At 39.6% G+C, this 24,417-nt stretch overlaps 1 protein-coding gene across 1 annotated transcript in view; it reads right to left on the minus strand.

Annotated features, from left to right (window-relative positions):
* Nucleotides 1–24,165, minus strand: part of LOC311297103 (uncharacterized protein) — a 29,709-nt gene extending 5,544 nt beyond the window's left edge. The window contains exons 1-5 of the mRNA XM_084419217.1: nt 23,890–24,165; nt 23,026–23,135; nt 22,198–22,314; nt 21,888–21,986; nt 21,615–21,731 (exon numbers count right to left, since the gene is read on the minus strand). Coding sequence (XP_084275343.1) covers nt 21,615–21,731; nt 21,888–21,986; nt 22,198–22,314; nt 23,026–23,075 — 383 coding nt within the window. The 5' untranslated portion in view covers nt 23,076–23,135; nt 23,890–24,165. The remainder of the gene's footprint in view (nt 1–21,614; nt 21,732–21,887; nt 21,987–22,197; nt 22,315–23,025; nt 23,136–23,889) is intronic.
* Nucleotides 24,166–24,417: the final 252 nt, after the last annotated feature.

Here is a 24,417-nt window from a genome sequence, read left to right on the forward strand (position 1 = left end):
TTTAATGCGAAAGTTTTTACATGAACAAATTTAAGACATTTTGGTCTGGTTTCACAGACGGGGTTTAGATTAAGGTAGGATTAGGTCTTAGTTTAATTAGGACAATTAAGTAGCTTTTATAAATGTGCCTTGTAATAAAACATTACTTATGTGCATCTACAATGGCACTGACATATTGTGCTCTTCAGTCTGTTTTAGAAATTTTCACAGCTTCATCGGAATGGTACAAAACTTGGTAACTTTTATGGCATTTGTAATGTGAACACACACAAATATTGAGGGCATGATTCGAGCAGGCTAAGTGGTCGTAAAAAAAAATAGTCACACTTTTGCTCTTTGCCATAAGAAATGAATGGGTCGACAAAAACATTAAAATTTAGAGAATTTTTGTTGAACAATCTAAAAATCAGCCACGATGCAGACAAAAAGTGCTCAGCAATGAAGGGCTGAAACTCTAAAACATCAAGAGTGCAAAACAGACACATCCACTCACACACTTATATACACACACATCAATGAATTGGTGTGACTATAATAGAACAAATACGTAAAATAAAATCAATAATTCATCCACAAGCGGTTGCAGTAAAAAGTGGACAGCAAGGAAGGGGTTACACTCAAAACAGATCCACTCACACACACACACACACACACACACACACACACAATATTGTACATACAAATGAACTGGTAGGGCTATTTATTACCATACAGCAAAAATTAGTCAGAAGACTGAAATAAGAGGTTGAAATGAGATCAGATCCAGATGGATTAAGCTGTGATAAAGCATTCCTGTTTTTTTTTTTGGTAACATTTTTATTGAATTTTAATGTTACGTGTAACAAAATGCTTAAATGTCGTATTAATAATGCAAAACCATGTACACTTCAAATCAAAATGAATAAAGTAAAAAATTATAAACCTTGACAAAAAGTATTTGAGAATAAAAAATAAAATAAAAAAACATTCAAATCCACATCTTAAAAGTTAGTAATTTTGTCCAAATACTACTAGAGAATTCACAAGCCTCTCCATAGAGAGCTATACAGGCATCTAGTGGTAACACCATGAAATGACATGTTTTATTTTATATTCTATCAACAGATGGTGCTTATCTGCCTACAAAAATTGGATTTAAAAGGCCTAGTCTCTATATTAATCTGAAATACTGCATAAAAAAAAAAAAAAAATTGTATTATTTTCAATGGCAAAAATTGTATAAACTAATATATATATTAGTGAACAAAAATATATTACATTGGTTTTACTGGGGGGTAGGAAGTTTCATTTTCAGGTGTCCGGTCACTTTTGACAGCTGTTACGAGCCCATTAAATTAATTAAAATGGAACATCATAACATATAAAGACCACAGAAATTCAGTGACGGTGCATAAATTATTTATTTATAAATGATTTAAATGATAGATAATTTGTCATAAACAAAGCATGGTGGTAAAAGAAAACAACAAAAACAAACAGAAAGAAAACCCTGCGCACACATATGTCTACCGGAGAAATATCACTTGCCTACCTCCCGTTCGAAAATCAAAGACAATGTTCTCCGTGAGTCTTCCGGGTTCTCTGACTGCTGCCCTAACTAAACCTAAACTAAATAACGTGAAAACCCAACACCAATTACCACCAGCTTTAAAATAATGTTATAAACTAAATCTAACAAACATGAGTTCCACGCCAGGAACGTGCTTATAGAAAAACACGATCATCAAGTCAACACGGGGAAACTCCATGAAGAGGCATAACGAGGCATAACAAGCCAAACACACGGGACACCTCGGAGCTACGCTCCGTCTGCCACCTGAAGCGGATCGGAAGTGAGAGTCAGAGAGAGAGAGCGGATGTCAACAAAGGCATTTTTAAAGCAGTTGCGCCGCCCACAATCAGCAATCGGCGAGACGTCACGTGACCTATAGAGGAAACAGAAACACAACGCACAAAACAGCACAAACACTGTTCCCATTTTGCTTGACAGCGTAACACCCCCACCCTTAAAGAAAATAAATTGGGGTTTACCTCAACAACTTAATAAATATTTACAAATAAACACTTACAAACCCACATTCAGCAATGGCTCCAGGAACCTGCTAAACTGAACAAAGGGAAAAAAATAAAAATGAAAGTGCAACAAGTACGTTTTTTATTACCACAATTTATTTACCATACTTTCTATATCAAGCACGAGACAATGCATCGGCAACTACATTGTCACGTCCTCGGATGTGCCTAATCTCCATGTTACAGCCTTGTAGAATCAAGCTCCACCGCATTAAGCGCTGGTTAGAATTGCGCATGCGATCAAGAAAAACCAAAGGGTTGTGGTCTGTGTAGACCACAACCGGACATGCAGCACCTCCCACATAGACCTCAAAGTGCTGAAAGGCGAGCACAAGAGCAAGAGCTTCCTTTTCTATGGTCGAATAAGCACGCTGACAACAGTTAAACTTGCGCGAAAAAAAAACAGACAGGGTGTTCAAGACCATCCCCGTCATGTTGCAGAAGAACAGCTCCTGCTCCCAGATCACTCGCGTCAACAGCGATGGAAAAAGGCCGAGAAAAATCAGGAGCGGCTAGCACAGGCGCAGTAGTCAGCAGTGCTTTAACAGACTCGAAAGCAGCTTGACTCCGTGGAGTCCAGTTGAAGGTCACCTTCGAACAGGGACGGATTATGGCGATGATGTGCCCTGGGCACGGATGTCTCAAAGGCCCCCTTCACCAATTTTTTGGACAACAGTGTTGCACCTGTATGCACAGCAAGCCAGGCATTTTAAGGGGGCCCCCGAGGGCTGATCATTTAAACAATCAGAAATGTTAATATAAAGACGCAGCAACATCTCGTGAGCTTAGAATTATAAGGTTATATCTCCACTTTTGGTCAAAATTGAGTTTTTGACATAATCTGATCCATTAGGTGTTTATTAATGCCTGTGTGGTTTTATTTTTGAAAAAAAAATATTCTGTTAGTAGTTCTTAATAATATAAAAAGGTTCCATCTCTCCATTGCCAGCTGGGATGTAAAAACTTTGATGCTCAATATCTCGGGAACTACCCTAAACGGAGATAAAACCTTATAATTCTAAGCTCACGATCTCTGCATCCCCCTTAGTGGGGCCCCTCTTTCGTTACGCTCGTTATGCTTTTACCTTTTTCAAACTGGTGCAGCGCTTACTCGCGGTAGGTAGAAAATGCATGATTTGATTTGTTAAACATAAAAAGGACTTATCCGTCTGGCATGGCAGCTCGCTCTAACTTTAGCCTAGATAAATGCATATTCAAAGTGTTTGAGCGGAGTGTGCAGCGCGCACCGCATGGCAGGCGTCGGCGCGAACACTTGCATTTTCCTATCATCAGTGGAAACAACTTGAAATACTCAATCTTTTCTGGTCTTATACAGAAAAGAATAATGCATCAGTCGCAAGTAGCTACTTTTATTTTTTGTAAACTCACAATAACAAGAAAACGTTGTGTTTTTGTAAAATAAAATAAAACAAACAGGGCGTGCTCTCATGGTCTCCGTGGCGTGAACTGGAGCGCGTTTCAAAAAATGAACTGAAACATAGTGTATAGCCTCACAGACATGATGAATATTTCTATATAAAGCTTGAAATGTCCACTTTTAAACGAAAAAATTCGAATCGAAAGCAAATACCGGCTGATAAGGCTGATATGATATATGAAAGGTGCATTTCTCTCTAAAGGCGCATCCACTTAACAGCGAAGATATATATATATGTTTGCAGCCGACACTGATTTAGAAATATATATATTTTTATTATTAAACAATAAAAATGCCTAGGTTTTTTTTTTTTCTCAGACATATTATCACTAGCCTGCTTTTGCCGGTGCTTTGCGGCAAGATTTATGCATGCGCTTGAGCGCGGAATAGGCTATATGCCTCCATGCACATTGCACTCAGTATTTAAGCAGAAATTAATATTAACGTGAGATTAGTCGACTAATTGCTTAAATAAATGACTACTAGTCGACTAGAAAAATTCTAGTCTTGAAACTTGGTTGTGGTTTTAAACTCAGTTTTTGTTTTGTTTTTGTTTTGGAGTAACCGTCTTCTATACGCGTGACTTTTATATTACGCAATGCTTTTCACTCGCCTCTAGATGTCCCTCTCAACAGCGCAGCAATACAGTAAAATTATTTATTTGATTTATTTACTAGTTAATACTTTGCAACTGCAAAAAAATAATCACATTATTCCTCAATATTTAACACAATTTTACTGAAAATAAAATTACAATTAAAATAATTATTTGAAAAGAATAGACACAGTAAATTTGACAGGGCCCCCTGCTGGCCCAGTGCCCTGGGCAAGTGCCCAGTAGGCCCGTGCGTTAATCCGTGCCTGCCTTCGAACTAAGCAAATCGGTGAGAGGCGAGGCAAAAACAGAGAAATTTTTACAGAATGACCGGTAGTAACCTACCATGCCAAGAAAGCGGCGGAGTTCGCGACGAGTGGTTGGAGGAGGATAATTCACAATCGCCTCAACTTTAGACTGGACAGGACGTACCTGCCCACGGCCAACCACTTTACCCAAATAGACCACAGTGCCCTGGCCAAACTCACACTTGGCTAAATTGATGGTTAAGTTAGCTTCTGATAGTCTGCGAAACACAGTAGAAAGATGGGCCACATGTGAAGACCAGGTGTCACTATAGATGACCAAATCATCTAAATAGGCCTCGGAGTTAGGCACATCTTCAAGAACGCCGTTGATAAGCCTTTGAAAAGTGGCGGGAGCGTTGCGAAGGCCGAAGGCCATGGCGGTATACTGTAGGAAGTGATCGGGTGTCACAAAGGCTGCGATCTCTTTGGCACGGAGGGTCAGCGGAACTTGCCAGTAACCCTTCAATAGGTCAATTTTACTGACAAATACAGCTGAACCCAAACGATCAACACAATCGTCAACACGCGGTAATGGGTAGCTGTCAGGTTTTGTAACGGCGTTCACCCTCCTGAAATCCGTGCAAAAACGCATGGAACCATCACTCTTTGGAACCAGTAAACAGGGCGAACTCCACGGGCTATTACTAGACTCTGCAATGCCATTTTCCAACATAAACTTCACCTCATTTTGAAACAACAACCTTTTATGTGGATTTACACGGTAAGGACGTTGTTTAATTGGGCATGATGTAGCGCCCACATCAATGTCATGTTCAATTGCCGTTGTCCGATGAGGCACATCAGGAAACAAATTCTCATATTGCTTAATCAGAGAGATTAAATCATTTCGTTCTAAGGTGGATAAACTAGACAAAAATAGATCCAGATCATTAAGAACCTCAGAATTCTTCATTCTCCCTTCAATAACCTCCCTCGAGGGAATACGACCCTCATCTTCAAGTAAAGGACTAGTCACAGCACCCTGTTGTACTGACGGAGACGCGTTTTCAACTTGTGCCGCAACCGCCAGTGAAGAAACAACTTCAGCACCACAGCGCCACTTCTGTTGCGCGAACATTATTTCTGACAATGGAAGTGCAAGGCGACTTGAGTTCCGAAATCGAACCTTCTCCACGATCACAAAACAACTTCAAACGATTAATGTGACATAGCGTGGTCTTTCTCCTTCGATCTGGAGTGGAGATGACATAGTTTAAATCACTCACTCGTCGTTCGATACGATAAGGACCACTGTAACGAGCCTGCAAAGCAGAGCCCATCCCAGGAATCAACACAAGAACTTTATCACCAGGACTGAAACTTTTCGGGAAACAGCCCTCTGATCAAACCTCTGCTTCATTCTCTTCTGACAGAGACCCAAGTTATCTCTAGCCAACTGACATGCACGACTGAGCCGACTACGCATATTGGACACATAATCCGACAAACTGGGACACCCTTTAGGCTCAGCAAGCCACGACTCTTTCAACAGCTTTAAAGGTCCACGAACCGTGTGCCCGAAAACCAGCTCCGACGGGCTAAAACCCAAACTCTCTTGTACTACCTCACGAACAGCAAAAAGAGCAAACGGAACACCTTCATCCTAATCACGCTGGAACTCGAGGCAGAAACACTTGAGCATACTTTTCAAAGTTTGATGGAACCTCTCAAGTGCGCCTTGAGTCTGTGGACGATACGGGCTGGATGTAACATGGTGGACCGCGAGCTGGCGCATAGCTTGTGCAAAACCACGGGACATAAAATTAGTACCGCGGTCAGTCTGAATAGTTTTTGGTAGGCCAAAAAGAGAGAAGAAACCCATCAGGGCTTTAATGATGACAGGAGCTGTGATCTTACGGAGCGGAATAGCTTCTGGAAAACGAGTCAAGCTACACATTATGGTGAGTAACCATTGATTCCCAGTCTTTGTTCGAGGCAATGGGCCAACACAGTCCAATATAACGTTTTCAAAAGGCTCAGACGTAACCGGAATCGGCTGTAAAGGCGCAGGCGGAATCACCTGGTTAGGTTTACCAGTGATCTGACACAAGTGACACGTTCGACAATATCTCACAATATCTTTCTTAATACCTGGCCAACAAAAATGGCGTAAAATTCTGTCAGCAGTCTTATTTACACCGAGATGACCCGCAAAGTGATGGTCATGAGCTAAACTCAAAACTTCATCACGAAACGAAACTGGGACAACGATTTGAAAAAGAACTCTCCACTCATCTTGCGCTGAGGCCATAAGAGGTCTCCACTTACGCATTAAGACACCATCTCGTAAAAAATAGCCATGCGGCGAATGCTCAATGTCTTCCTCAGACATAGCTTCCGAAAAGAGAGAAGACAGAGACGGGTCAATTTTCTGTTCCTTAATAAGCTGCTCTCGACTCATAGAAAAATTAGGAACATCGGAAGAAAACGACAGTGAAACAGAATTCCCAGATAAGTCACTATCGCTTGAGAGTGAAGGTCGAGCAATAAAAGTATCACTAAGATCAAGTTGATCCTCAATTTCATTCTCTTTTTCGTTTCTCGCCATAGCACGAGTAACGACGCTAGAAGAAAAAACTTCAGGGAAGTTAATTGACAGGTCATCAGTACATATTTTTGGAGATGCATGAGACACTATGGGGCAAGGCAAAACCTTTCCACCACACAAATCATTACCAAGTAGCACCGCTACATTTTCAATAGGCAAGGAGGGGCGTACGCCCACAATAACCTTGCCAGTAACTAAGTCAGAGCTAAGAGAAATCTCATGCAAAGGGACGTTAACGTAACCCATTTCAAATCCACGTACAAGAATACTATCACCAGTAAAAGTCTTATCACTGAAAGGCAACACATCTTGTAAAATAAAGCTCTGTGAGGCGCCAGTATCACGCAGAATTTTTACCGGAATTTTTAAGTGCTCACTAGACTCACCGGGCAAAGAGACAAAACCATCCATTATGAAAGGTGCAAAACTGTGATTGTCAGTACGGGTGTCGTCCCTACTCACAGGCATGTTTGAAACACACAAACCCACTTCTGATCTATAAGCCGGTTGACTCGCTACCTTATTTTTACACTTTAGAGAATAACAGTCGGCCAGAACATGACCACGTTTCTTACAATAAGCGCAGATCGGAACTGTAGCGTTAGACCCCGACAGACGGCGGTCTGGAGAGCGGGCAGAAACAGGCACGGTTTCTCTAAACACCTTAGAGACATTTGAATGACTAGAAACGTTTTGTGAAAATTTAGAATTAGAAGGAACACGCTTATGTGTGAGTACATACTTGTCAGCAAGCACGGCTGCACGAGCTGGCGTCAGATTCTGATGCTCACTAACATGAGTAGCGACTGTTTGAGGAAGACCGTTTTTAAAATCTTCAAGAATCATCAAATCACGAAGACATTGGAAAGTTGTTACTTCTTGAGAACTAAGCCATCGATCAAATAGCATTTCTTTTTCTCTAACATACTCGACATATGTGAGAGCTTCAGGTTTATGATAACTACGAAACTTTTGTCGATAAGCCTCTGGCACAAGAGCATAAATGCGTAAAACAGCATGTTTGACTTTTTCGTAATCTGCTGCGTCTTCGAGAGTTAATGAGGAATAAGCTTCCTGTGCTTTTCCAGTGAAAACACATTGCAACGTCATGGTCCAAATTTCTTTGGGCCATTTAAAAGTCAACGCTACGCGCTCGAAATGTGCAAAAAACTTATCAACTTCGCTCTCATTAAAAGGTGGAACGAGACGAATGTTACGAGTTATGTCAAATTGATCTGGCTTGAACGAAACACCAGCCTCACGAGCCTTCAGCTCAAGTTCTTTAATTCGTAATGCCTGCACAAATTCAAGATCTTTCAATCTCAATTCGTGTTCTCTTTTTTCTCGTTCTCGTGTTGTCTGTCTATCAGCCTCAAATCTAACTTTTTCGCGTTCCCATTCAATTTCCTTTTCTTTTAACTGTAAACGTTTCAATTCTAGTGCTGCTTTACTAGGTGAAGGTGAAGAGTCAATAGATAGACGTTTACCCTGATCAGGCGACGTAGATACATCAGGAGACACTTTCCAAAACACTCCAAGTTCTCGCAAATCTTCAATAAGCTTATCCTGAAGCTCAGCCTTGGAAGGGCTACCACTCACCTCAAGTTTATAGTGGCCAGCGATTCTAACAAGGTCATCACGTGTTACAGTTAATAAAATATCCTCTGAAGGAGCAAAAATGAACGCGTCTAAATCAAACATTGCGAGTGACACAAAATTCCCTAAACGAGCGAAAAATCAAGAAAATACACACAAAAAAAAACACAACGGCACAAAAAGAGCAAAGGGCGATCACAACAAACCAATGCGCACTCACAGCGCGCAGTGCGACCACCACGGAAAAAGATTTTCACAAAGGGAAAATCGGATTTATTCAAAAATGCCCCAAAAAAAGAAGATAGCAAGTGTGACTCCTAAATGAGGAGCACCAGAGCTAATATATCTTAAATATGTCAGTGCAATTTGCTTTCAACTAAAACAGCTCAAACATGCATTTTAGTCTGGGACTAGGCTTAAGCCCTGTCTGTGAAACCTGGAGTTTAAGACTTAAGAATCCACAGACAGCCTATAAAAGTAAATCATTTCGGTTATATATAATTTATAAGTTTGTAAGAAAATGTTGATACACGTAAATATTGCGATATTATGTTTGGTAATACCTTATTGATTTTCTAAAACACTGGAATAGCACTTGGGACTGGGAGCACTTCGACTCGGCGCAGTAAAAAGTCATGTTGGTTCTAATGACAGAAGTGAGAGAGAGGATTTTTCAGGAGTGATGATATTACTGCGCCGAGTCGAAGTGCTCCCAAGTGCTATTCCACCATACATTATAGTTATCCTTTTTACCCGCTTAGAAAAGCGCCACGTTTTATTTAGTGTCACCATACTTGGTCGTGTAACTACTCGTGTAACTGTATTTAAATAGGGAGAACGTGGAGGTGTTTGATCACTTCTAACTCCATCTCTGTTTGGTCCCTAATGAATGAACTGGGCTAAGCTAAGTGCTATCAAAGTGTCGCCACGCACCAGAGCGATTGAGTGCACGCACTGAGACGAGAGAGGTATGTATCAACTCGTCTTAATTAAGGGAATAACATAGTTTAATATGAAAAACGGTGAAGTATCCCTTTAAATCTGAGGTAGTAGACATATAATTCTCTCGGTTGTTTAGTTTTCTTAACTTTATATTGCCGCTGTGCTGCAGAACTGGGGATTCCCTCAATACATCACTCTCCAGGATTCCCCTGCGGTCTCAGGACACTCCAAGTAACTCAATGGACAAAATACAGTGATATACAGTGGGTACGGAAAGTATTCAGACCCCCTTAAATTTTTCACTCTTTGTTATGTTGCAGCCATTTGCTAAAATCATTTAAGTTCATTTTTTTTCCTCATTATTGTACACACAGCACCCCATATTGACAGAAAAACACAGAATTGTTGACATTTTTGCACATTTATTAAAAGAGAAAAACTGAAATATCACATGGTCCTAAGTATTCAAACCCTTTGCTCAGTATTTAGTAGAAGCACCCTTTTGATCTAATACAGCCATGAGTCATATTGAAAAAGATGCAACAAGTTTTTCACACATGGATTTGGGTATCCTCTGCCATTCCTCCTTGCAGATCCTCTCCAGTTCTGTCAGGTTGGATGGTAAACGTTGGTGGACAGCCATTTTCAGGTCTCTCCAGAGATGCTCAATTGGGTTTAAGTCAGGGCTCTGGCTGGGCCATTCAAGAACAGTCACGGAGTTGTTGTGAAGCCATTCCTTCGTTATTTTAGCTGTGTGCTTAGGGTCATTGTCTTGTTGGATGGTGAACCTTCAGCCCAGTCTGAGGTCCAGAGCACTCTTGAGAAGGTTTTCGTCCAGGATATCCCTGTACTTGGCCGCATTCATCTTTCTCTCGATTGCAACCAGTCGTCCTGTCCCTGCAGCTGAAAAACACCCCCACAGCATGATGCTGCCACCACCATGCTTCACTGTTGAGACTGTATTGGACAGGTGATGAGCAGTGCCTGGTTTTCTCCACACATACCGCTTAGAATTAAGGCCAAAAAGTTCTATCTTGGTCTCATCAGACCAGAGAATCTTATTTATCACCATCTTGGAGTCCTTCAGGTGTGCTTTCATGTGCTCACTGAGGAGAGGCTTCCGTCGGGCCACTCTGCCATAAAGCCCCGACTGGTGGATGGCTGCAGTGATGGTTGACTTACTACAACTTTCTCCCATCTCCCGACTGCATCTCTGGAGCTCAGCCACAGTGATCTTTAGGTTCTTCTTTACCTCTCTCACCAAGGCTCTTCTCCCCTGATAGCTCAGTTTGGCCGGACGGCCAGCTCTAGGAAGGGTTCTGGTCGTCCCAAACGTCTTCCATTTAAGGATTATGGAGGCCACTGTGCTCTTAGGAACCTTAAGTGCAGCAGAATTTTTTTTGTAACCTTGGCCAGATCTGTGCATTGCCACAATTCTGTCTCTGAGCTCTTCAGGCAGTTCCTTTGACCTCATGATTCTCATTTGCTCTGACATGCACTGTGAACTGTAAGGTCTTATATAGACAGGTGTGTGGCTTTCCTAATCAAGTCCAATCAGTATAATCAAACACAGCTGGACTCAAATGAAGGTGTAGAACCATCTCAAGGATGATCAGAAGAAATGGACAGCACCTGAGTTAAATATATGAGTGTCACAGCAAAGGGTCTGAATACTTAGGACCATGTGATATTTCAGTTTTTCTTTTTTAATAAATGTGCAAAAATGTCAACAATTCTGTGTTTTTCTGTCAATATGGGGTGCTGTGTGTACAATAATGAGGAAAAAAAAGAACTTAAATGATTTTAGCAAATGGCTGCAATATAACAAAGAGTGAAAAATTTAAGGGTGTCTGAATACTTTCCGTACCCACTGTAAAAGACCAAACTCCCACCTTTTTGGGGATGTAGGCTATATTAATAGGCTACAGGCAAGCAGATGGACCAGAATATGAACATAACGCGCAAAGTTTCACGCTAAGCATTTCCCAGTGATATACTGGCATAAGTTCGCCTGACACTGGATATTCGCACATTTAGGGACCGTCTCTAAAGTTACATAAGACATTGGTACACACGTTTCTAACTTCAATAGCATTTGAAGAGAATGACTTACAGTCATACAACCAACTGTAAAGTGTTCATGTAGGTGCCAGACATGATGCACACTTTTAGATTTTTTATATTTAATAAAATAAACGGTCAAATCATGTGTAGGCCTACATATTGCTATTTTTTCAGCACCACATGAGCTCATATTTATTTTAATATCAACTATCTAAAAAGTGTGTGTCATGACACCTACATGAACACTTTACAGTTGGTTGTATGACTGTAAGTCATAGTTTTGAACACTGGCTGGTTATGTACTTGCTAAAAAAAATATTTTGGAAAATTTTTAACCCAAAAAAGTTATGGACTGCAGCTTTAATTAATTGTATACATTGCGCAATCGGAGCCTTTATAAGCATGAGTGGGGCGCGAATCACATTTGGCACGTTCACCGGCGTGCTCCAAAAGTGTGATAAGTTTGCGCGAGCCGTTGATAAAATGTACAACCCATTTGAATTCTATTGAGGATGTAGTAAAAGTCTGTGGAGAAAGTCAAACATGATCTAAAAACAGCCACTAAAAGACTGATGAAACGAGGGGAAAACATCCTCCTGCAAGCTTTTTAAACGTCTCATGACCACCTTTACTATAATTTATCAAGTTCTATTGTTTTTATTGTGGTAGGCTACATTTTAACTAACTTGTTGTAGAATTTATAATCAGAATCAGAATCAGAATCAGAAAGAGCTTTATTGCCAAGTGTGTTTGCACCCACAAGGAATTTTTCTTGGTACTGAAGCTTCCAGTGCACATATACAAATACAAATACAACAAGAACATAGTGATACAAATTCTAAGAATGAAAATATATAAAAAATAAATAAAAATAGTATAAAAGTAAAAAAGTAGGGTCACAGTTGGGTTTAGTCTGAATAAACATTTACAGATTATGAACATATTTACAGTATTTTGAGTAGTATGAATAATATAAATATCACCTGAATTGGAGAATATTACACTAGACAGTGAGTCTAGCGCATGTTACAGATTATAAACATATTTACAGTATTTTGAGTAGTAGAATAATATAGATAAAAATATCACCTGAGTTTATTGCACTAGACAGTGGGAGTATTGCACTTACAGGCATATGCTTTGGGGGGCATGTTAAGTGTTCAGAAGGGAAATGGCCTGTGGAAAGAAACTGTTCCTGTGCCTGGAAGTTCTTGTGGCCAGTGATCTGTGTCGCCGTCCTGACGGTAACAGTTCAAACAGGGGGTGTCCAGGGTGAGTGGAGTCTGTGATGATTTTACCTGCTCTCTTCCTCACTCTGGAAGAGTACAGGTCCTGGAGGGTTGGCAGGGGGGCACCAATAATCCTCTCTGCAGTCCGGACTGTCCGTTGTAGTCTCCTGATGTCCGATTTGGTAGCTGAACCAAACCAGACAGTGATGGAAGTGCTTAAGACAGACTCAATGACGGCTGAGTAGAACTGGATCAGCAGCTCCTGTGGCAGATTGAACTTCTTCAGCTGGCGAAGGAAGTACAGTCTCTGCTGGGCCTTTTTCACAATGGAGTCAATGTGATTTGCCCACTTCAGGTCCTGGGAGATGGTAGAGCCCAGGAACCTGAATGACTCCACTGCTTCCACAGTGCTGTTCATGATGGTGAGAGGGGGGAGTGCTGGGGTGTTTCTCCTGAAGTCCACGATCATCTCCACTGTTTTGAGCGTGTTCAGCTCAAGGTTGTTATAACTGCACCAGACAGCCAGCTGTTCAACCCCCAGTCTGTAAGCAGACTCGTCACCATTTTGGATGAGACCGATGACAGTGGTGTCGTCTGCAAATTTCAGGAGCTTGACAGAGGGGTCTTTAGAAGTGCAGTCATTAGTGTACAGGGAGAAGAGCAGTGGGGAGAGAACGCACCCTTGGGGGGCGCCAGTGCTGATGGTGAGGGTCCTGGATGTGAGTTTCCCCAGTCTCACTAGCTGCTGCCGGTCCGTCAGGAAGCTGGAGATCCACTGACAGATTGTGGATGGCATGGAGAGCTGAGTCAGTTTGGCTGTGAGAAGATCGGGGATGATGGTATTGAAGGCCGAACTGAAGTCCACAAATAGGATCCGTGCATAAGTCCCAGGTCTGTCAAGATGTTGCAGGATATAGTGCAGTCCCATGTTGACTGCATCATCCACAGACCTGTTTGCTCTGTAAGCAAACTGAAGGGGATCCATCAGGGGTCCGGTGATGTCCTTCAGATAGGCCAACACCAGTCTTTCAAACGACTTCATGACCACAGACGTGAGAGCGACAGGTCTGTAGTCATTAAGTCCAGTGATTTTAGTTTTTTTGGGAACCGGAATGATAGTGGAGCGTTTGAAGCAGCAGGGAACTTCACACTGCTCCAATGATCTGGAGATTATAATAAATAATCTGTTAAAGGTAGGGTAGGTAATCCTGTTCAGAAACACTTTTTTTTATACTGGGTGAAATGGTCCTTCCATCCTGATAGTAGTCAATACATTATGTGTTTAGAAAAAGGAATGAAAAAAATCAGACCTCTGTAGCAGCTGCAGGACAGTAAAAACTCTGACCAATCACTGCCATTCGGTGCGAATGTAAAGAACCAATCAGATGCCTTCATGTCTCGTGCCCGCCCCGAGCCCCACTGCGCGCGCTGCCCTGCGTGCACTCATCACATGTCACCGTTCCCGGAAATATTCAGCTCAAAGCACCTGCATGCAGTCAGTGAAGGCAAACAAGGCAAAAACTACTTCCTCGGACCCTGCCCGCACTCTTGAACGACCTCCTCTGCTTCGCCCTCAACCCCGGACCTGTCCTCGAACCGACGATGCGGTACTTGTCTCCGGACTCGGAGTGTACGTTAGTCTTCATTAGAGTCAACAATGTTTTCATCATGGAAACTCTTACATGCAAAACACCGTATATGTTATGAATCTTACACGAAATTCACCTTCATCACAGTGTAACTGATGGTAATGGAAAAACGTGTATCAATGCAACCTGTTTTTAGTTTTGCCTTATAAATATAGCTCGTTACCGAATGAACCTTTACCATTATCAATATGCTAGCTTGATAGTGAGTACTAAAAGAAATCTTATTTGTTTATATTCATAGTGATAAAGTTAGGTATTTTATTACATGTGATTCTGACATGATGTCACTGTATGTACTGCGCTCCTTCCTCTCCACTCGTCTCAGGTAATAAATGCGTCTTGTTCCAGCCTGAGCGTTTGGCGTCGCGCGTTCATGTGTTTTGGGGGCGTGGCTTTGGAAGGAGCTCAGAAGGGAGGGGGCGGGAGTGAATGGAAATAATGAGCTGTGTTTATTGCAGATTAAAAGGTCTACAGTCACTCGATTTTTATATTTTCTTTTTCAGAGTACTTACATTTTAATTATGTATTGGTATATAAAGACAGTTTAAACAAATTTGGAATGTTTTTTTTTAGAAAAATGATTACCTACCCTACCTTTAAGGGAATAGACTTTTTAAAAAAGAAAGAAAAAGTTCAAATGTGAGCCATCAATGGTCTAACTGTAATGATATCCTTATTGTAATAAATGCTATATTAAACACTTACAAGAACTACTTTTTTATAAGACCAAGTACAAGTTAGAATCAAGAGCTTTAAAGTATGGACCTTCTTGAATTATTGACTAAACAAATGGTTTTCCTCATGTGTAAAATGTGTTCTGCTAATATGACAGATATGTCTATTGGAAAATAAAAGATAATCCAATTAATGACAGGAAACTAACAAGTTCAGTATAAGAACATTTTAAGCAATGATAATTTGACTTCCCATGGCACTTTGTTAACAAGTGATTGTTATCAAACAACTTTGCATGTGTGGGCCATTTAGCAAAATTAAAGCCTCAATAAATAAATAAATAAATAATAAATAAACCTCACGAGGGAGCATTTCCTGGTCCCCCGTTAAACGGTTCACACTTTAACCCCCCAATGTTCAAACCCAAACTATAGGCTTGCAACCGAGGGAGACAACCAGTTCCCCCATCTCAATTGCATGGACATTGCAAACTAACTGCCACCCGGTGTGTTCAAAGATCAGGGAAGGTGGTCTGCAAGAAATGCCCAATACATGGCTGGGTTTCGTGCACGTCAGCAAGTCATTGACAGATTTTTTTTTTTATTCATCCATATTTTACCCAGTCTTTGAAGCATATTTCCCACATTACTTCGTTCTTTTAATGTTTTTTTTTTTTTTATTATTCATTTAATTTAGATGTGTATTTTTTCTTCCCTTTTTTATTATTTAATTTATACATTCATTTAAACAAAAAACAAGTACAATAAAGTGTACAATCAAAACCTTATATTTGTACTCACTTTGCAGTGTAATCTGTTAAATCTAGATAAAAGTGTAATCTGCCGGTTGTCCTGCAGGTGACCTCATAAATCTGGGCCTGGTTCCCCAAAATGTTCTTATCGCTAAGTAGTTCTTAACCTATTCCTTAACCTCTCTCTTAACGTTATGGCACGATTCCCGACACGTTCGTACGCTAAGTATATCTTCTGTAAGTCACACTTTCGTAAGGTTGGTCTGGACCACTCTTAGCTTTACCTTATCACTGTTGCAGGTCTACGAATATAATTCTGAAGTTTTAATACACCCAGACAGTGTTCAATTCAAGTGTTTTCATGCAAAGAATAAAATTGTCATTACACTGATTGTTGTTAGATTTTTAATTATATCATTATACAATATTATTAATTTAATTAAAAAGCACTTTTAAAGGCCAGTGAAAGCATAGGCTACTGTCAGAAGTCCTATTCAGACGCTAATATTGTTTCTCATGGGCTTGTATGGTATTTTAAACATTTATAGGGGTAAGTCGGTGATTTTAGTGCCGTCCGAATCCATAATATCAGTGTTTTTTCTCACCCAACCCGCGTAAAAATCCCTGGCCAAATTAGTACCTATTGTTTTTTGACAAACAGGTCGCGTGGTAATTTAATTGCCGTCTGAATCCACATCTCTGAGTTTGGAAGAAGAGATTCAAAATCCACTGTTTAAACCCTTTTTGATCACTGCCGAGCACCGAGATATAGGCCTACACTTTTATTACTGAAATGCTGGAAAGTATTTCCAAGAACAATATTTCATCGCAGCTCCACCTCAGCGAACAAAACTGGGAAAGAGAAGAAAGCACGTACAAATTTGAAATGGTTATTATGGCAGCAATATATGATACAATTTAAAAATATGTAGGCTAGGCTATTATAGGCTATTATTTTTTATAATATCCCATGAGTCCTAATAAATGCAGTTTCAACTATTTCTGAAGTGCTTCTTTTATAAAGAACACCGCTTTCTCACATAACCAGCCCCTGCACGAGAGAATAATTGATTCTCGAGCCATCGATATCAACCAATTCAGCACCATCGCCACGGACAGCACCCGGTAACGTCGCACGTATAGGTATATCTTAAGCAGCTTCCTAAGATATGGTTCGGGGAACACACTTAGGAACATAAACAACTTTGGTAAGATATATCTTTCGAGTGTTCTTAGCGCGCTAAGAGTGAGCGTTATCGGGGAACCGGGCCCTGTCTTCTTACGATGCACTTGGGGATTTACGATTACTCCAGAGCACTCGTAGTTCTACGAAGATTTTCAAGTGCTACTTAAGTTACGATGCTTTTGGGAAACAGACTGTAAAATTAAGATCAGTCGTACGATCGTTTTTACGAACTTCTTAGGCTTACGATGCTTTTGGGAAACGCAGCCCAGGTAATTTTCTCCAAGCAGAAATTCTGTTGAATAAACATGTTTGTGCCACACACAATTAATAAATGTTGTTCACTGACCTTTCACGTGTCTGTCTTGATTATTAAGAAAATATTGTTTGGAGGAAACATTAAATTGGACAGTTTAATGCTATTATAGATTATATAACATTTAATTTTTGAGTACATCCATTCTCTGTCCTGTTCTGTTTTCACTTTATATGCTGCCACTTGGTCAACTCATCTCCAATCACAACGTTCAATTTCATTTCTATGCAGACAACCTCCAGATCTACCTTCTTGTGATTCTGAGTAATCGCTCTGCGCTGGACCCTGGTATTCAGGGTAATACCCGCTGGTATTCAGTTGGAGCGATCATGATTCAGTGTGTTTTTGGTGCTTATTGTATTTCAATTAATCATCGTCGTGGTAAATGATTGTGAATTATGGCCTGTCAGGACACCGAGTCCACAGGTTTCCGAATAAGAAAAAGGACGGCGCGATCTTCCGTGCCTGTAATGAACTGCGTTTTGTGCCGGGTAAGAGACGGGACTTCACTTCTGCTTTGAATAAGGCGGTAGTGTGTAGCATTCACTATAACGTTAGACCGGATGATTATAATCCCGGCGATATGTGCACACTGTCCCGGCTCCTTCATCGGGTCGCCCGATGACGGTCCGCCGTCAGCATGCGGTTCGGCCGCCGGCGGGAAACATGACACTCATAGATCCGTCAGAGATCACTTATTGAACATCTGTTTTACAAAATGTGCCTTGTCTTAATTTAATTCATTAACATATCCTACATAAACTTGTAATGTAATGCATTTATGTGTTTGTTATTAGTCTGCAGCCGACACTTATTATTATTATTATTATAAATGTAATATATTATGTTCTATAATTCATTTTCAATCTGTACAAACCGACTTTAATGTTTGTGTTGGCTGTTTCTACATATAACGTTTTTATACAGTAAGACAGTTGTGATTGTGATCATTCTTTTTATTCATCGTCACCAAATGGGTCAATTCAAAGCCTTTATAAAGTCCCTCTTCCTCTGGAAACTGTCTCCTAATGACAATCACTCCTCAATCACTCCTCAATCGGCTTCAACTGGTACAAAACGCGGCTGCACATCTTCTCTGCAACACCTCCAAACACTCACACATCACCCCAGTCCTCCGCTCGCTCCACTGGCTCCCGGTGCGGTTTAGGGTGGAGTATAAGATCCTGCTGTTTGTGTTTAAGGCCATCAATGGTCTGGCCCCGGCCTACCTCGCCAAATTAGTAACGGTCTATCAACCAGCCAGAACTCTGCGCTCCTCTGAACACACCTCTCTGGTCATTCCCAAGTTCAAATATAAAAAGTTTGGAGGCCGGTCATTTGCCGTCCAGGGCCCAAAGCTGTGGAACTCACTTCCAGCACACCTACGAAGCATCACCGCGTTGAGTGTTTTCAAATCACAGTTGAAAACACATCTATTCAGACAAGCTTTTAACACGTAGCTTCCGATTCGACTGCTATTTTTATGTGCATTTATTTTTTTATATATTGTTGTCTAGTGATGTTTTACTGGAAAGCGCCTTGTGCACCTTCTGACTGTTTTAAGGCGCTCTACAAATAAAATTTGATTGATTGATTGATTACATCTGAAAAGTAATTAAAAGTAAAAAAAAAAAACAGAGTCCCCCAGTGAATCTTAGCCATTTCCAGCCCTGACAGTAGGGTTACTGGTGGAGCATTGACAATATTTGCGGTCCTTGCTGGAACTTATGGGATCCTTTAAGCACTTTGTATTCAGTTCAGAGGTTCTGGAGTCACCTTTTCATTACCATGAGACCTCGAAGTGCTTTGGGGGAAATTAGAGTAACTTGAATGTTTTAAAAGGGTTTTTGTAAGATCTTTTAACATTTAAGTGGTTCCTGGAAGATCTCTTATGTTAAAGCCAGCATCTGGAGGAACCCAATGATTCTGTGAGGCCAGAATAAGATTATTATTATCCTATTATTATTATACTTAAGTTTGATTCAGTATACATGTTTACATTTATTTAGCCTATTTTATTGATTAATTTAAACCTTAAACAACATCAATAAATAAGAAGAAGAAGCAGCAGGAGGAGAAAAGTTTTTTTGTCACGAAACTGCTGCTGTTCCTCTGCTGTCATCGCTTCAGTGATCCTCGCGCACAACAAACCTCAGCTGATCGTCATCGGATTTGAAAGTAACGGCTCCTCTCATCAAAGCTTCCGCCGTTTGTTCAGCTCTCCGTTACAAGGTTTGTAAACTCGCCAAAGAAATATAAATAGAGTCTACTCACTATATATTCAAACACATACATATAATGTATAAACTAAATTACACTATGTTTTTACAGTGTTTACCACTCGTTTATCGCACAGTAGGCCTATGTGGAATGAAGGTTTTAGCCACGATGCTAACTAATCTAATGAACAAATGGAAATCATTGGCTTATTGTCCTAAATTGTTTTAGTCATTCAATTCAAAATTGAAATTTTCGACCACACACGAAATTGCTGATCGTGTGGATTCTTAATGAAAGGAATTCACCAGTGAAAATTCACAGAACAACAGATCATTTTACTGCACCTTATCTATAAGCCTCTACCTCTACTTCCTCTATCTTGTTTCTAGTGAGAATACTTAACAACCATTAATGAGCACTGTTGATTCAAGTCACACATTTAAGCTTTTCAAAAGCCATAGTGTACATTACAGTCTCCAGTCTCACGACATCCCAGACTTCAACATTTTATGATTCAAAATAGCTGAATAACTAACCATCAGAGATTTTGGTATAGAGATAAAGGTTAGGAACATAATTTTCAGGAATATTACAGCACAATGAGTGTATATTAGCACTGTTTGTTATTTTGTTTTTTGGCATCTGATAAAGCTTTTGGACTTGGAAACAGGGACGTCAGACTTAACAAGCAGACTGAAACACAAATGTTTTAAAGTTAACTGAAGATGGACGTCTTTAATTAGCCAAAATTAAAAAAAAAATTACATTGATTTATTACATGGGACATATGTGTTTCCATGCATTTTGTTGAGATGTCTTTTATTGTGTAACCTATTGTATATACATGGTTGATTATTCATATTGCTTATGTATTATACTATTTTTTTGTGTATTCATTGATATTAATCTATTACTAGCTTTTTTTCCCAAGTGCATGGAAGTGTATGTATTAAAACGGACCGAAAATATGTAATAATTCTCATTTTGTATTTGCATTTGCATTTTGTATTCTCTCTGAAACTGGTCTAAGATCGTCCTGGCAGAGATTAAAGCATATTCAAAGGCATTGTCTTGAGTCTATTTGGTTACTGCTGTGCAGCAGGTTAGTGGAATACTAGAGACCTTTATTCCCAAGTGATAGTGTTCATAGGGGGCGAGGCGTCGTCTGACTCAGAGCGAGGATTTTAGGCATCCGGGGTTACCAATGCGTTCAGGTAGCTATAATTCTTAAGGGTTTGAAATGGTCAGAGTAGGTATAGTCTTAGGCATTTTATGCAGTCACTATAGCTATAGTTTAAGGCGTCTTATGCGGTCATAATATTAATCTTCATCATCTGGTTTTTCATGTGGTCAGAGTAGCTATTCTTTGGCATCAGGGGTTACATTATATTGCATCTGCAGCAGCATTGTGAACTTTAGTGAAGATATGTTTAGCCATCAACTTTTAAATGCATCATTACATTCATATTGCAAACACATGAGGAGAGTCTCCACATGAAAGACCCACAACTGGCAGATGAACGTGCAACTACATTTCTCTCTGAAACGGTAGGAAATTAAATTAGATTGAATGGAGGATTTTAACTGTGACAAGATGATTGACAGGGCAGTTTATGGTGACAGGATGCACGCAACAGATCTGTCCGTTAAAGATGACGAAGTAGTATGTCCCAAAGCTTGCCTACTTATTTGCTACACACTCAAAAGTATGTACTTTTTCTTCACAAAAAGAGTACATACTTTTAGGGCGTAGTAGAAGTAGGCGAATTGGGACGCATCATCAATTCCTGGAGAGTTCAGCTCCAACCCTAATTAAACACACCTGATCCCACTAATCAAGGTCTAAAAGATTCATAGAAACTTCTAGGCAGGTGAGTTAGAGCTGGTTACACTTATTTATTTATTTTTATTCAAATTAATAGAGGATCATGAAATTGTACTGGTATAGGTAGTGACTACTAATTTTTTATATTACAGCCACACTACAATTTCATGCATACCTGATCAAAGAATGCAAATTCTCATACCGTTTAACACTGTAAGGGTGATTTCTGTCTTTGAATGCAATCGGTCGATCCATTGATTGGTTGCTTTTTAAAGAGAAGTATGAAGTTACAGGAGATGCTGCCTCATCTGGTCTTAGACTGTCAGGAGGAGACATAAAATTCAACTTTAACAATGTAAAAGAGTCATACAACATATGCAAGAAAAGGATAGTTGTATGTCTAATAAAAAAAAATGATTTCTTTTATCATGCTACAAGAACACTATTTAAAAGTCAATTCTCATACTTTTCATACCCATTGTAACTAGGTGTTTCATTGCTGAACGCAATTGACTGATCACTTTTCATAGAAAGGTGTGAGAGTGCTGGAGATGCTGCTTCATCTGGTCTCGCCCTTTGGTACATGGAGAATAATGAGAGATTATTGTTAATTATTACAGATTCTAACAGCCTAGAAAGCAGAAGGAGAAACAAAACCAGTTTAACATTGGACAAGAGATATGCAGAGCCAAACAAGAAGTTTTGTAGCTAATAAATTGTTTTCTTTATTGTACAATAAGTACAATATCTTCAACCTCCTGAGCAGACAATGTAAATTCTCATACTTCTCTCCCATGTAGCTTTGTGCTGCATGGTTGAAGGCAATGGGTCTATCCATTGAATGATCACTCTTTGCAGACAGGAGTGAGAGTGCTGGAGATGCTGCTTCATCTGGTCTTCCCCTTTGGTACATGGAGACAAAAGTGTCTAGTAAACGTTGAAATGGTTGAGTCCATTAAATGCAAACATAAATATTATTGTAATTGAAGGTTCTACAAATCCTCTACATATACTAAAAAACATCTATTCATAAACTAGCATATTTCTAGTATTTAAAGCTACACCATGTCCATTTTGTATTGTTAGAAATTGACAACATCTCCTTAATTCCAAACTGTGTTTTTGCCTTACCTTGAGTCACTATGGTAAGCCTATAATAATGATTTATATATTAGAGATGTCGGGACATATTGCACAGATTTTGCAACGTGTTAATTAAAAAATGGTTACTGGCTACTGTAGGTGGAGGGTGTGAGGATATTCATCCTTTTCATTTTCCTTTGGAGAGTGAGGGGTGGATGTAATAGGCTAGTTGTTAATAACATTCACTCTGATAAGATGATCACCTGTAACCATGGCCATACAGGCACGCCTTAAACCTTCAGATTCATTCACATAGAATTGCAGCGCTGAAGTCCAACTCAAATAATTATTACCAAAAAAATTATAAACTGCTAGAGGGCCAAAACTTACATAGTGTAGCTTTAAAACTCTTTTTTAAAACTTGTCATAACAACTTAGGCAAGGCCATAGTATAAAGGTTCTATATAGTTGTTGTGTCATTTGATCTCAAACTTGAGAGAAAACTGGTTTATCAATCTAAATTGTCATACTTCTCTTCCATATCTAGAGGTTCCATTTTGAACACAATCGAGCGATCCATCGTCTGATTGCTCGTTAGAGACAGATATTGCAGTGCTGAGGGTCTTCATCTGGTTTCACCCTTTGATACAGAAAAAAAGTGAGATTATTCTTATGTAATAATGGATGTTTGTACACAGCACACAATGGTAACAAACAGTTATTTTATTACATGAGATACAAACATGAAACTAATTAGAGTGGATATTTGTAAAATAAACACCCAAAGGTTCTGCAAATCCAGTTAAAGTACTGTAAACACATCTGTTATACATGTAGACACGTAAACTCAAAGTGAATTGCAATACATCATGACCTGAACAAAAAAAAGGTAGTTTATAGTTTACCAGACAACTAGGCTATCTGGACTATTACATTTAAGAGAAAAATAATACATTTTTTAAACTGTCAAATCTTATAGCCTATATTTATTTAGTTATCAAGTGCAAAAGTAGTTTGTTACTACAAAGTACAGCCTACTGAAAGCCAAATGCAAAACTTAACTACTTTGTATTTAATGGCTTCACGAAAACAAGTAAGTAGGCCTAGGCCTATCTGTAGACTGTCAACTAGGCCTACTTCATTTTTGACTAGGCACAATTGAAAGAAAAGATTACAAATAAAATTGTATCCACACAAATATTGTTAAAAACATATTGCTCTCTGAAACCACCCAAAAAAATGGATTGGGGAAAGTGTCGAAGCATGTCAAGTTTCTAATAACGAAAAACAAAGGCCTAACAATAATCACTCTTTACTTCATCTCATCATAACTAGCATAATTCACTTGCCTCAGGTAAAAAAAAAAGAAAAAAGTCAGAGTGAAGCACACTTACCAGCTTAATCTATTTTGCTCCTATTCTGAATTATGTGAGTAATTCAGCAATGGAAATCATTGTTGTTGGCGACTTAATATAGAGCTGTTGACGCGAAAAATGTTGAAAAGCCTAAATCGAAAACCAATCAAATCCAAACCAATCCTTGGTAACGTTAAGCTGATACTATTAGACGCGTAAAGGACCTGATCAGACAAATAATACTCGACAGAGTACAAAAATAAATGTTACATTTGAAGGTGCGTCAAATGAACACACCTAAGCCGTCTGTGCTGTGGCACTTTCACTTTGGCCAGGCATGTGTATACCTGTAGATTGGTGACTAGCCAATCAGAAGTGAGAAAAAAATTGAGGGTGTGTCACAGGTTTTATCAATATTATTCCCCACCGAAACTTCGGTGCGAATCCCAGCTGAGATGAAAATGATGTTATTTATACATTTTGACACATTCACTAATTAATATTTTTAATGGATTATGAATCAGTAATCACTTTACTTTTGTTTTCTAATATGAAACTTGTTTCTGA

This window comes from Rutilus rutilus (genome assembly GCF_951802725.1).
Source record: "Rutilus rutilus genome assembly, chromosome: 9".
Lineage (NCBI taxonomy): Eukaryota > Metazoa > Chordata > Actinopteri > Cypriniformes > Leuciscidae > Rutilus > Rutilus rutilus.